The 12,449-nt window shown below is 51.0% G+C and overlaps 5 protein-coding genes across 5 annotated transcripts; all 5 read right to left on the bottom strand.

The window, feature by feature from the left end:
• Positions 1 to 649: 649 nt before the first annotated feature.
• TEOVI_000774100 (uncharacterized protein) lies at positions 650 to 5,014 on the bottom strand (the record flags this gene model as incomplete). Its single annotated transcript, XM_067222168.1, has 1 exon — positions 650 to 5,014. One exon carries the CDS (start codon positions 5,012 to 5,014, stop codon positions 650 to 652), a length of 4,365 nt encoding a protein of 1,454 aa, XP_067078269.1.
• A 578-nt stretch (positions 5,015 to 5,592) lies between these two features.
• TEOVI_000774000 (uncharacterized protein) lies at positions 5,593 to 7,005 on the bottom strand (the record flags this gene model as incomplete). The annotated part of the gene is made up of 1 exon (XM_067222167.1): positions 5,593 to 7,005. One exon carries the CDS (start codon positions 7,003 to 7,005, stop codon positions 5,593 to 5,595), a length of 1,413 nt encoding a protein of 470 aa, XP_067078268.1.
• Positions 7,006 to 7,730: 725 nt separating this feature from the next.
• On the bottom strand, positions 7,731 to 8,447 carry TEOVI_000773900 (uncharacterized protein; the record flags this gene model as incomplete). The annotated part of the gene is made up of 1 exon (XM_067222166.1): positions 7,731 to 8,447. The coding sequence occupies one exon, from the start codon at positions 8,445 to 8,447 to the stop codon at positions 7,731 to 7,733; it is 717 nt and encodes a 238-aa protein (XP_067078267.1).
• A 629-nt stretch (positions 8,448 to 9,076) lies between these two features.
• TEOVI_000773800 (SpoU rRNA Methylase family, putative) lies at positions 9,077 to 10,252 on the bottom strand (the record flags this gene model as incomplete). Its single annotated transcript, XM_067222165.1, has 1 exon — positions 9,077 to 10,252. One exon carries the CDS (start codon positions 10,250 to 10,252, stop codon positions 9,077 to 9,079), a length of 1,176 nt encoding a protein of 391 aa, XP_067078266.1.
• Positions 10,253 to 10,706: 454 nt separating this feature from the next.
• On the bottom strand, positions 10,707 to 12,416 carry TEOVI_000773700 (uncharacterized protein; the record flags this gene model as incomplete). The annotated part of the gene is made up of 1 exon (XM_067222164.1): positions 10,707 to 12,416. The coding sequence occupies one exon, from the start codon at positions 12,414 to 12,416 to the stop codon at positions 10,707 to 10,709; it is 1,710 nt and encodes a 569-aa protein (XP_067078265.1).
• Between the last annotated feature and the right edge of the window lie 33 nt (positions 12,417 to 12,449).

Raw genomic sequence — 12,449 nt, 5'->3', positions numbered from 1 at the left:
ATATATATATATATATGCATGAACATGACAGCAACAAAGTGAAACTTTCCACCACGTAAAGGCTTCTCCCCCCCCCCCTTCTTTCAGCAACTGCGGCATTCCTCTCACATTACAATATCCATGCGCCTCACCTCCTCAACGTCACACGCCGGCTGACGATCGGCTTCCGTCTTTTCCAAAAAGGAGGAAACAATAGTATTATTAAAAGCAGTGACGACAAAATTAAAAACTATGGCGATGTTCTAGTGAGTGAAGAACGGCACCGGAGGCGGAAAAACGAAAAGAGACAACCGGTGAAGACAGAAAGAGGAAAAGAAGGTACGAACTCGGTGCGTCAACCACGACATCATTTCAGAAGCATCAAATACGAAACGGCCACGAACTCGCAGACGCGCGACTTTAACAAAAAAACAAAGTGGATAAGCAACAGCAACTTATGGCAATTTGTTATTTTCCCATCCATCCACTTCACCACTGCACCACGACGGGTACGGTCTCATCGGCCGCCAAAAGCATTTCATCTCTTGTCCCCACTGCAGGGGTACTTGTCAAAAGAATTGTCAACAGCGCAACGGAAATATCTGCGTATGGCATTCCCCTGTATGGTATTTTTCAGTACCCCGTCAGAACCCTTCTATTCTCTTTCCGGTCATGTTAGCGGCGCAAGGTAGTGTAGCAACATATTGTACACGTGAAACAGTGTCACACCTCCTTTACTGGTGTCACCTCCTGTTCGCGAGTGTAGCGGCTCTTTAAAAGTTTGTTCCTTCGCTGAGTCTTCTTTTTTGCTAATGGGACCGACCGGTTCTTCCTTTGTGCCACATGGAGATTCCTCCCTATCTTCATCATCATCATCGCTGTCCTTTCCCTCCGCACCACCCTTCTCAGCCAACACCTCCTTATTAACAACACTCAACAAATTCAATGAAGACATCAGCTTCTCCACTCGATTCCTTGTGAGGTCCGAGTTTATGGCCGGCATGGCCCGTGACTCCCCTTGAGAATCAAAGAAAGAGCCAATCAACCCCAGCATGAGCATACTTAAATCATTTTTGCCTTCATTAGGGGTGCAGGGGGGACTAAAATCACTGCCGGTCGTGGAATCCTCCGCGGATTTTCTGCTACCTTCCTTCTGCCCTGCCCCCTCCGACTGTTGATCATCAGGTGGTGTTGCAGCGCCGGACACCCCACCTAAGTTAGTTTCGCGTATATACACCCTTTCCCTTGATTCCACGGTGTTAGGCGGGAAGGCCAAAGCCTCGATGTCAAAAGCATAAGGTCCTTTACCATGTTGCTGCTTTCCTTGACAACCTCCAGTACACGTTAGCCACTGAAGGATAAGCATAGACGAAATGCCATCTGCATTCTCATCACTCCCCGATCCCGGGGGGCGGCCGGCCGCCACCGGAAAGTTCACACCTCCAACGAAGAGAGGCGACCAGAACCGCACGAACAATGCAAAAAAGAACACTTGCTGCCGAACCATATTTTCGGCCCAGCGGCTGGCTTCTGGGGGAAGGCCGTACACCACATTCCACGTCTGCGGCCGACACAACACATCCCGAAGCAGGCGATATATAATGAACTGCAAGAGAGCAACGGCACCAACATAATTCCCACCACCAGCCGATAAAATGGCTACGACAGACTCCGTTTGAGGGGACACACAACCTCGCGAAGGGCATCGTTTTGACGTGTACCCTGGATACTGAGGGCTAGTATCACCATCAGAAGGTGAATTGGGTCGCGCAGAAGCCCATCTTTCATTCACAACATAGCTGGGAACAAGCAAATGCTCCTGGAAGTAAGCCAAAACGTTCAACATTATTTGCACAAACAAGTGAAACAAAAACAGCTCGTCGTCGTGGTTAAATTTGCGTCCTATGGGGAACTTCGGATAGTTACCAATCCTACTTCGTAAGCACCAAAGCGGTGACGTAGGCATCGGCAACGGGGCACACAGCAATACCGCTTCCTCCGCAGTACTGGAGCCCGAGGTGAACGAGTTTTGCACAAGCGACAGCAAAAAGGGAGCGAGCCGCGACTCGTTGACGGCCGATATCTCGAGCAGCCGCACGACCGCGTCGCGGGGATCGCTTGCATCCACCATGCGGTTGTCCGGTGCCATCGTCATCGGTGCAGTCGAAGTGCCGGCCTCCGTAACAGGGAAAACTAAGGCATCGCAAGGAAGCAAATCTCGCGCAGAGTCAAGGCGATACCCAAGGCTCAATGTTGCCGCCATCCAACCCTGCACAATACGCGGCAGAGCACGACGCAATTCTTCCACATACTGCACGCGGAACGCCTGAGCACTCTGCAAAAGCAGTAACTGCGACAACGCCCCACCACGAGAAAGGTATGCGATCCATACGGACGTGCTCAACACATCAGCGAGCATCAGCTGCATCGCACTTAGTGCCCACGGATTGCCCACTAAAGTATAAGTTGACGACGACGACCGAGAACCACAGTCAAAAAATTTCGGATGCATTTCACTGAACTCTCCAGAAAGCATAAATCCCACGAGGCTCTGACGCTGCCGTATTGTGGTATGCATAAGTGATAAAAACAAACGATGCAGTGTTACGTCAAGTGACTCAATCACCAGTGAGTTGGAGAGGAGAAAGGACGCACACTCCGCCTGGTTTGCGAGTTGCTCCAAAGCTTCTTGCTGTTGTTGTTTAGCGAGTTCTAGCGGTAGCACATCATAGCCCGTCATGGCCGCTACGAAACGTAACACTGACGTTAGAAGAAGTCCGTGTACGCGCGTGCAGCCGTTGGAATAGCGGAGAAAACTGTATTGCTCGGGTACGAGCACCGGGCCCGCGGAAGACTCGCCCGGGCGTGTCGCACAGCTGCCTGTATTCTGAGGCATGAATAACCTTGAGGAAGCTGGGGCAAGCAAAAGTTCAGCAAGCAGTGCATAGGAAGAACGTGGTAATATCTTGAGTCGTTGTTGAAGTTCTCGGCAAACGCTGTTGTTCCGGCGTGCAACCTCACCACACATCTTAACACTATAACCTTTCCCTTTTGTGAGATATATGTGCCGCACGTCGTGTATCAAGTGCTCAATCATAGCCCTACCGGTTGTCGCCAGACGGCTGTTCGTGCAGCGACTGAAGTCCGTCTGCAAGTACATGAGACTGGGGGTGAGAAGAACAAGTAACCGCGTGTCACAGCCTGCAAACCCGAATCGGTCGAGGCGGCGCACGGTCCGAATGGCATCAGCTGCCATAACAACAGCTCGCCGGAACCGCGAGGGATCACCACCTTCAGCCCCCGTCCCGTGGCTCAAGGCGCGTGGTTGTAGTACCTCACACGCAAATTTATCCAAACGGTCATGCACCCACAGCACCGCAGTAGAACTCGGGGGCATCCTTGGTGTCACCACAGGTTCCGATTTGGTGCAGCCATTATTATGGTCAGTAGCAGTTACTTTTCCCGGTGATCCCGTCCTTTCCAGCTTCGTGTTACCCGCCTTTGGAGAAGAATCGAGTCCGCTATCATCTTCATTGCTATCGTTAGCAGGACAAGCAGCAGTGCCGATAGAGGGGTCAGTGCGCCACAGGTTCTTCTGTCTCTCTAATACTTCTAGTATGGCACACACAAGAAAATCACTCGCGATGAGTGTCCCCTTGTACGAATCGAGACGAAGCTGGAGTTTCTCCATCTCAGCATCAAGCCATACGGCGTGTAGATGGAAGAACAGCTGCGATCCACATTGTACACGGCCAAATCTTAGAAGAAGTTGAATTAGTGGTATGTGCAGGCTTTCACTATACATCAGTGGCATGACAAGGGTTTGCACGTGCATCCGAATTGAATGCACAAGTAACTCCTCCAGTTCTAGTACAAGAGATAAGCACCCTTTCGCGTCAGCCTCTGCCTCTGAACTGCGTAACAGCTCCGCTGTTTCCATATACCGTCGCTCTGCAATCGATTGCATCACTTCCTGCCTCAGCACATCCACAAACACAGCAATATCCTGAGACTTAGCCTTCTCAACCTTATCATCCGATTCTTCTCCAATGCCTCGCTGCGCAGCCCATCGATGGTGATAACCTAACGCTGAGTCTCCGACGGCTGATTCACCGCCAGACAAAATCATTGTCTGCCATAAACTCACCGACGTAGTGTTGAGGGAGCGTGTGGTCACAAGAAGACATCCCCCACTTCGACTCCACCCCCTACCGTCAGCATTACCGCCAGTACTATTGCTATAACCAGCACCACTCCCAGGGGTGCCGGTGTCTTTGCTTGGTTGAGCTGCAAAAGCACCAGCAAGGCCCCTTCGGGGCTGCCGCCGCGCTAAGTTCGTGGCAATGAGACTCGGTCGAGTCCGTGGTTTGATAACACGATTGCCGGAGTCGTCATTGGAACCACTGCTACAGCCCAAGCCGCTACTGAACATCGAGAAACCCAATGCTGATGAGGTGCAAGCATCGGTCCCCTCTTCGACTACACCACCTTTCCTACCGCATGTGGCAGATTTACTTATAGTCGATATGACAGCCTTCGTTCCCTGAACGCTGCTCTTCAGGGACTCTACCAGCGAGCTTGCGCGGTTCACATCACGAAAGAGTTGCAGAAAGTCGGAAGTGTGTCCAAAGACAGCGGCGTGTAAACGGCGTGTTGCTATGTTGTAATCCTCCGAGAGATTCTGATCAAGCTTAAGGAAATTGTAACGTGCTTCAGCAATCATGTCAGTTAGTAACGCATTTTTATCAAAAGGCACGGTGGTACCCCCTGTAGCTGAAGCACCTCCAGCGTACCGAGTTTTCACGAGGTTCTCACGAGCGTCCGCATCCTTCTCAGCTCTCTGAATCTCCTTCGTACGATCCTGCATCCTCGACAGCAGTTCGACGGCGTCTGCGGGGGACGCAACACTACGGCTGAGTTCATCTTCAGCAGCCCTAGACACTCCGCCTACAGCTCCTTTTGGCGCTCCAGCATTCAGAGTATTCCCGCTGGAGAGGTCCAAAGAACAACCCCGTCTCCGGCTTTTTGCCGGCATATGATACGAATAAATATCGACCTTCAGAGTCACCTATATGTATCTGGCTGTATCTGTATTATTGGTATATATATATATATACGTTACGTTCTTGATTATCGACACGTCAGCGCACAACGCTGCGCACTGCCTTTCAGACGGCGGAGGAAACGGTCTGTGGCGTAAACACTTTGCCTCAACCCTCTGTGGTTACTTGGTTTCTGTATAATTCGTACCTGATACAATACGCAGAGGAGATACACCGTGAACGGAAGAAGAGTAACAATAAATTACCCGGCTAAAGTAAAGTGGAGACACAATACACAAAACAAGCGGAAGGTAGAGCATACACAGGTGGTGAAATGATTCATCTCATAACGAACGAAAAAAGTCAGTCTAATGTTTGTTCCATATCACCGTATCCCCCTCCAAAATATATATATATATATATATTACTATAATAAAACTGTTTCTCATCCTTGCGAGGCAAAATTCATTAAAACAGCCGTGGTGCTGCACCAGGGGCTGCCATACATGCGTGTACACACTAACTGGGAGGTCTTTCAAACGCTCAAATTAAAGTGTAAAGCTATTGTACCTTATACAATCCCTCCAGTGCTGTTCTTACCGCCATCAGCTGCAGGTTCATCAACACCCGTACTGCTGGATGAAGAGCTGCCTTCACTGTCACGGTCACTAGAAGACGTTTCGAACCGCTCCGGTCGCTCCTCCACCTGGTCACAACGAAAACAAATAAGGCAATGTAAGTTTCCCCCACCCGCCTTTTTCGCCTTCCGCTTTGGCGGCGGCCCTGCTCGTCCCACAGTGGCTTTAGCGTCGGGGTCACTAGTTGGTGAAAGAACAGCTTCTGCATCCCGCGGCGGAACCGTTTCAGTGGGCTGTTCAACAGAAATAACGGCTCTTTTTTGACCTAACGGTTGCCCTCTATTTCCCTCCGACTCATGATCACGGTCCGTGTCACACCCTTTCTTTTTGGGAACACGTGTTTGTATTCCCAACTCTGGGCGGCGGATATTGTAAAACTCCGGTGATTGTGTCATAAGATCCTTGACAATATCGCTCCACTTCCGGGCGTACATTGCCTCATGCCGCCCCCGACTCACATCACCGATGAATACGGTTGTGTCGCAACTACTCTCAGGCACATTCGGTGCATAGCAATCCGCCTGCGCGTGGGGTATCTCCTGGTACCCGATCGGCACCATATAATGATTATGGCAATGATATATCACAGCTGCTTGGGGATTCTGTAAAACGTCCTTCAGTTGCCGCAGCGCTTCTTCAGCCGTACAGGCAGTGCGGGAAACCCCCTGTGGTTTATAAAGCACATACGCACGTCCCTTCACTGCAAAGTGCCGGTTAAGAGCGTGGAACCATCGGATAAGTGTGCCGTTCCCCGTGAACGGCCCCCACGATATGGCATCAAATGGCGGCGAAAAACCAATAATGGACATTACCTCCTCTTGAGAAACAGGAGGCCGGTCAGCACCCGTTGGGTTTTCACCGATGCGGGTATAAAGATAATTCCACACGGAGGTTAGTGAAGTGATACCGCAGCTTTTCGGGTACTGCTTAGCTACAGCCAACAACCTCGGGATGCGCAGGCATACTCGTTTCTCCAGATCCTCACGCGTGGTAGGAAGATTCTTCGGAATCAAAGTTGAGGGATCAGCCATACCGTCAACATCGACAATTTGCAGATGACGATTACCTTCGCTGTCGGTGTTGTTACCAGAGCAAAATACCTGCTGGGAGTCCCCAATATTCGAGAAACTTGAAGTCGACAGTGTTTGCAGCTGGCCCCGTATTTTGCTGCATAAAATAGCCTCCCGCTCCTTTCTGGTGGTTTTGCGTTTCATCTTCGGCAACGTGAAATCAATGCTCCAAGCCTCTCCACCTTTTGGAGGTTTCTCCACCGACTTCTCAACTGCGCACGCTTGATTGATGACATCCGAATGAGCAACCGGCGGGACATCCTCCGTGGAGCCCATGTATCCCTTTCCCTAAGTACCAACGGCACGTTCGGCCACCTTCCTCCTCCTCTTCCGTATAGTTAATGCGAACGTGGTTTTGCCTTATGCCAAAGTGGTGGTACACACACACACACACACAAACAAACGGAAATGCTCAGGCCCTCTGCTCCTGGGCCTCTTCACAACACTAACCATGAAGCACATAATGATAATAATAACACGCACACACGCATATATATATATATATATATGTAATATATATAGAAAGAGAAACAAAGGAACAAAAGAGTGAAAAAGATTAACTGCGAGAATTGGAGGCAGCGGGTTACACCAGACGCACAACTTAGACATACAGCTTCAATGACGGTTATCAACAAATGTACACTAGGTAACATTTAATCTAACTCAACCTAACCGGAAATAACTGGGGTGAATAACATAAATATTTCTTTTACGTGACACGCGGCTAATAAATAGAGGTTAAAAAAAAGGAAAACCGGCATCACCGATTTCGCCGAACCATGCCTTTAATGGGTCCAAATTACATGCATTCGCACAACACTCCATATAATGTCTCTTATGACCATGAAACGCATTACCCCACCCTTAAACCAACGATAGGAGGAAAATATCAGTACGCAAATGTATATGTACTGCTGCCCTTTACATTAGTTTCCTAGAACACCCTCGCGCGTGCTCTCCGAGCATTCAAACACAAGTCTTTTCCCCTCACAAAGTCCTCGTCACAAGGGACACTTTGAGACCCCAAATGGTGGTGGCCGCCCGCGCTCAAGTTCTTCCATCAGCTCCTTATAATCTTCGGCACTCATCGTTGCACGCCAATACGCCCTATGAACGGCACGACGAAACTCCGCATATTGATAGTCGCACCAGTGCAGCGTTCGCAACTTCCAAATATCAGGTGTCCAAACGAGCATCAAGCAACCAATGCAGAAGTACGGCACCCACGGCCGTTGTATGATCGGAACCCAACCGGGGTGACGAAGCTTAAAGAACCAACTGTTAAGTCGCTGCTGCTGGCCCCTCGAAGTGCCCGGAACCGCCGCCACCTCTGAGGAACGCTCCAACCGCATATGTTTGTGCTGGCCGTCCGATGTCCCGGTACACGCAGGCAAGCCACTAACCCCTCCTCCATCTGCCCCCGTAACCTCCAAGGTTGCTGTAGTGGACCCAAACCGTTTTCCGAAGTATGGCACTTTCGTCCACCAGTGGCGGGCATAGAGTTCCATGGCGCGAGCATTTGCCATATCACACGCCATTATTTCCTGTTGTATCGATCCGATGAACGCTTCTGCGGCCTGCAGAGACGCCGCATCACTACTACCAGGAACTGGACCGTCCTTCGGGAGGCCGAGCACGATGTTTCTTGTCGTCTCTGCAGCCGCTGTCTCGACGCTACCGAGAGCGTCGAGGCTGCTGCTGCCCCCGTGGTTGCTCATTACTGCTGATGGGTAGATTTTCAGGCAGCCAAAATTCGATATTTAACCTTGCACAAATTGTCGCGACAAAGTGCTACCGGTCGCCTGAGCACTGAGACTGGGTAGCATTTTTCCCATGGGAAGAGTTAGATACCATAAAAAGGGAGAAAAATGGGCATACACGTGCATGTGATACTGCAATGACAGCGCAGTGCTGTGGGGAATAGGTTGTAAATTATTGTCCGCCATAACAATAAAGGTGCATGCCCCATAAAAATGAACAGCTCGGTGTGACATCGCTAGAGCGCCGCCGCAACTCGTTGCGGCATGCCACCGACCGCCAGATACATCAATACCCCTCCCTTTTTTCAACTTCCTTAACGAGGACACGATTCACTTCCAATGCTGGGTTGACAACCAGCGGGTGTTAATGCAAACGCTCGGTGGCACAACACGAAAATTAACAGCAGAGAAAAAACAGAGAGGGAGCCCGCCAGGCACACACTAAGTAACGATGTTCCAACCTGAGAAAGGATAAAAAGTCACGTATGAGGAGCAACAACAGCGAGGCACAGTAACACATATAGTCGCACCTGTTCTTCACCCCTCACACGGTGCCCTGCCGTTCTCAACTTCAGTTCACATCTTCTTTAGTGATTCCTATACACCTCCACAGCTCCGTCACCACGTCTCAACGCTGCGAGAATAAGGGCACTAGCAGCACTCACATTAAGGGACACCTCCTCTGGTCGTAGATGTGCGATATCTTCGGCTTCTTCACCGCGGGTACGGCACGTATTCCGACCATTCCCCCCAGCAACCAGTCCTCCATCCACCGCTGTAGACATGAAGTGGCTGCGTTCAGGCGCAAGTGGTATGTGCGCGGTATGCGTGCAAAGCCCCATAACCTCTGAAGGCAAACCAGCGCCTTCATTCCCTAGTAACAGCAAACGACGTCGAGGCTTGTTGACGGGACCGCAAGACACTGAGGGAAGTTCTCTCGCGCTGCACGTGGTCACGCCACGCCGCGGCATCGGAGACGTCGCGTAGATTTCCAGCAGGTGGCCGTCATCACGCGCTTTTTGTTGAGCAACAGTATTCTCGAGAAATGTTAACGTCGGAACAACAGCACGGTACACGCTCATGTACTCCATAAAACCCGCACTGGAGCGGCAAACAGCAGCGGTACATCCAGCGCTGTCGCTGCTAAGGACAATCCGCCGCAAACCCATGAAAAATGCAGATCTCATGATAGCACCAACATTGGCAGGATCAATCACGTGGTCAAGAAATACCACGTCATCTGTCTGTGCCCCACCTTCAGTCATGCCTCGTCCGTCTGCATCCCACACTCTTCTACCACTCTCCCAAGGGGACGCCACAACATCCCTCGGAGTGAAGGTTGACACTTCCAGCACAACGTTTTGGTTGCGTCGTTCGCCACAGAGACGCACTAACTCACGACGCTCCACGGGATGCACTGCAACGCTCAACGCGCGCGCAAGACGCACAATACGCTGCATGTTCGGGTACTGCTTGGGAATCCATACGTCATGTCCATCATTAGATTTTTCTGCATCATCATCACCATTTTTTTTGGTGTTGCAACTCGCCTCCAGGCGAAAGTCACGCACATAGAGGGAGCACAATTGCCGACGGTGTGGATGGAGCCTTCGCGGGGCCACATAGAATGCGCGCAATGTGTTGAGTACGCTGTGGGTCCCGCAAAGGCGGTCGAAATCCTGCGGTGGTGGCTTCGGTATGGGGCTCCAGCGACGTCCCGTGGCTTTGTTAACTGCGTGAAGTCTCTGGCTCCATCTCTGCATCGCAAGCTGATGAAAAGGGCATTCCCGTGCAAGTTAGGCACGCATGCAGCAAGAGGGAAGTAATGAACAGAGGTGAAGGGTTAGAAAAACTCAGTAAGATAAAAATACAAGTAAATATGTCATAATACACCGTGACAACAGTGGGTACAACAGCTTTGGAGAAATCCTAAGTCTGCACGCATACATACAATTTTGGTAAGCGTGTTCAAGGGTAGTAGGGTGAGAACCTCCCCCGGCTCCCCGTTACGGTCAGGATACACGAAGCACCAGGTGGTGTTTCCCTCCTCTTCCTCCTGACTTATGGTGGTCCATTAGTCGCTTGCCCCACTCTCTTAGCCCAATACCCTGCACATACACACACAATACCTGCATATTTCCTCCCCTCCGCAGGAACATATCTGCCAGGCCTTAACTCTTCCCACCTTTATTCGATCCAGCCGAGCATGCATAAAATTCACTTCACTATCTTGGGCATCAGCGTCACATAGTTTTGAAGAATGCTTCTCCAGTTTTTCTTGTAACGTCGTAATATTTTCATGGCAAATCTGGAACTCATGTAGGCAACCTGACCTCGTTCCCGCACACCGTAGTTAAGCAGCGTCGCGTGGTGATCAAGTTCCTCCATCACCTGCAGCCGCCTATCACGCAGGAACTGCTGGACATCATTTCCTTCGGCAATTGTACGCGCAAGGCAGAAGCAGTCTGTGAAGCCTTGTGCATCGGCGACATCAACTGCGTCAAAAGCTGCGCCATGAGCCGCGTGCGCAACTTTAATAACCCTCCCACCACCCTCCGACCAGTGCGGCATAAGGAAGAGCGGAGTGCGATACACGAGCGCACTACTCTTCGTGAAGTGTTGCTGCATGTGTGTCATAATTGGACGGAACATCGTGTGTGAAACATATCCAGGTATACCGGACGTCCAGTGCATAACTACGTCATCCCAGAATTGCTTTGTGCTACTACTCTTCAACCGTGGGTCCGGTGTGCTGTCAGGTATAGTAATGGTCACATTGTAGAACAACTTCGTTGCCATCATAGTCGGACGCACAGTCATCTTCGCATCACGAGGAGTGAGAAGCTCAACAATCTCCTGAGAGCCAGGGGTGAAACGCTTCTCAAACCGACCCAACTCAGGTAACGGAGGTACACACATCTCCAACCATCGCACTGCCTTTGCTTGTGCTTCACGGAACTTTTCGGCGTTTTCTGCACGCAACTGAAGCTCCTCGTTAGTGATCGTCAGCTCAGGTACACGCTCCTGGCTACGCCCCGTGCATATAAGGCCCAGATAGTCCTGATGGTGGCCGCTCGCAAAGCGAACGCGAACACCTCCCGAGTCCAGCGCTTCAAGCCCACCACGGTCAATAAGCGGCTTCGGCAACACGTGGCAGCTGTGCACCCCGACCTCGCACAGTGAGAGAAGTGCACGCTCCAACTTTAGCCTATCACAGCAGAAAAATGTGGGGCTTTCGCCCTTTTCACGAAACTCATTAAGGTCGATATCACACATGTCGTTTCCAACATGATCAAAGGTGAGGATACGTCCAACAACGCTGCCGCTTGGAACACTGACGTTCAGCACATCACCCATTACCTGCGTTAGCGAGGGTGTCAACACAACTGTTCCGCGATCGGCGTCATTACTGCTGATATGATGCGCCAGGTCACATTCGAGACCATGGACACGAAGGCACAAAGCCATGAAGGGTGCCATCATCCCATCGCCAACAACCAAATACTTACCCTGCGATGAAACTTCACTACTTGGACGAACAAAAGCCGAAATATCACCCCGTCGCGCACCGTAAGGAGACACTCCTTGTCTCTGGTCGGCACGTGAGCAAGATGTCACCGCAGTCACCGGTGAGGTGGTTGAAGAAGATGGTCCAGCAATGTGGTGCCCTTTTGAGCCTGCCGCTAAGGCCCGACTGCCGAAGAGGGCGAGTCGCCGCGAACGCTCAGAGGATGAAATCGCCCCTGTTGTACTCTCCCGAGAGGTTGGAACATCAGTGAATTCATCAGACTGTTGGGCCGCAGGTGCACATGGTAATTTTGACGATAAAGAAGTGGATGTGGAAGAAGGGGAAGAACAATCGCTGTCGCTATGACCGTCACCGGCGCCTCCCTTCTCACCGCTAGAGCGATCACCACCCACCACCATGCTCTTCTGTTACCCTAAAAAGCAGAAAAAAAA

This window comes from Trypanosoma equiperdum (assembly GCF_001457755.1).
Source record: "Trypanosoma equiperdum strain OVI genome assembly, contig: ctg_1577, whole genome shotgun sequence".
In the NCBI taxonomy this organism is placed as follows: domain Eukaryota; phylum Euglenozoa; class Kinetoplastea; order Trypanosomatida; family Trypanosomatidae; genus Trypanosoma; species Trypanosoma equiperdum.
The sequence above is the reverse complement of the archived record's forward strand: the minus strand, read 5'-3'. Positions and strand labels throughout refer to the sequence as shown.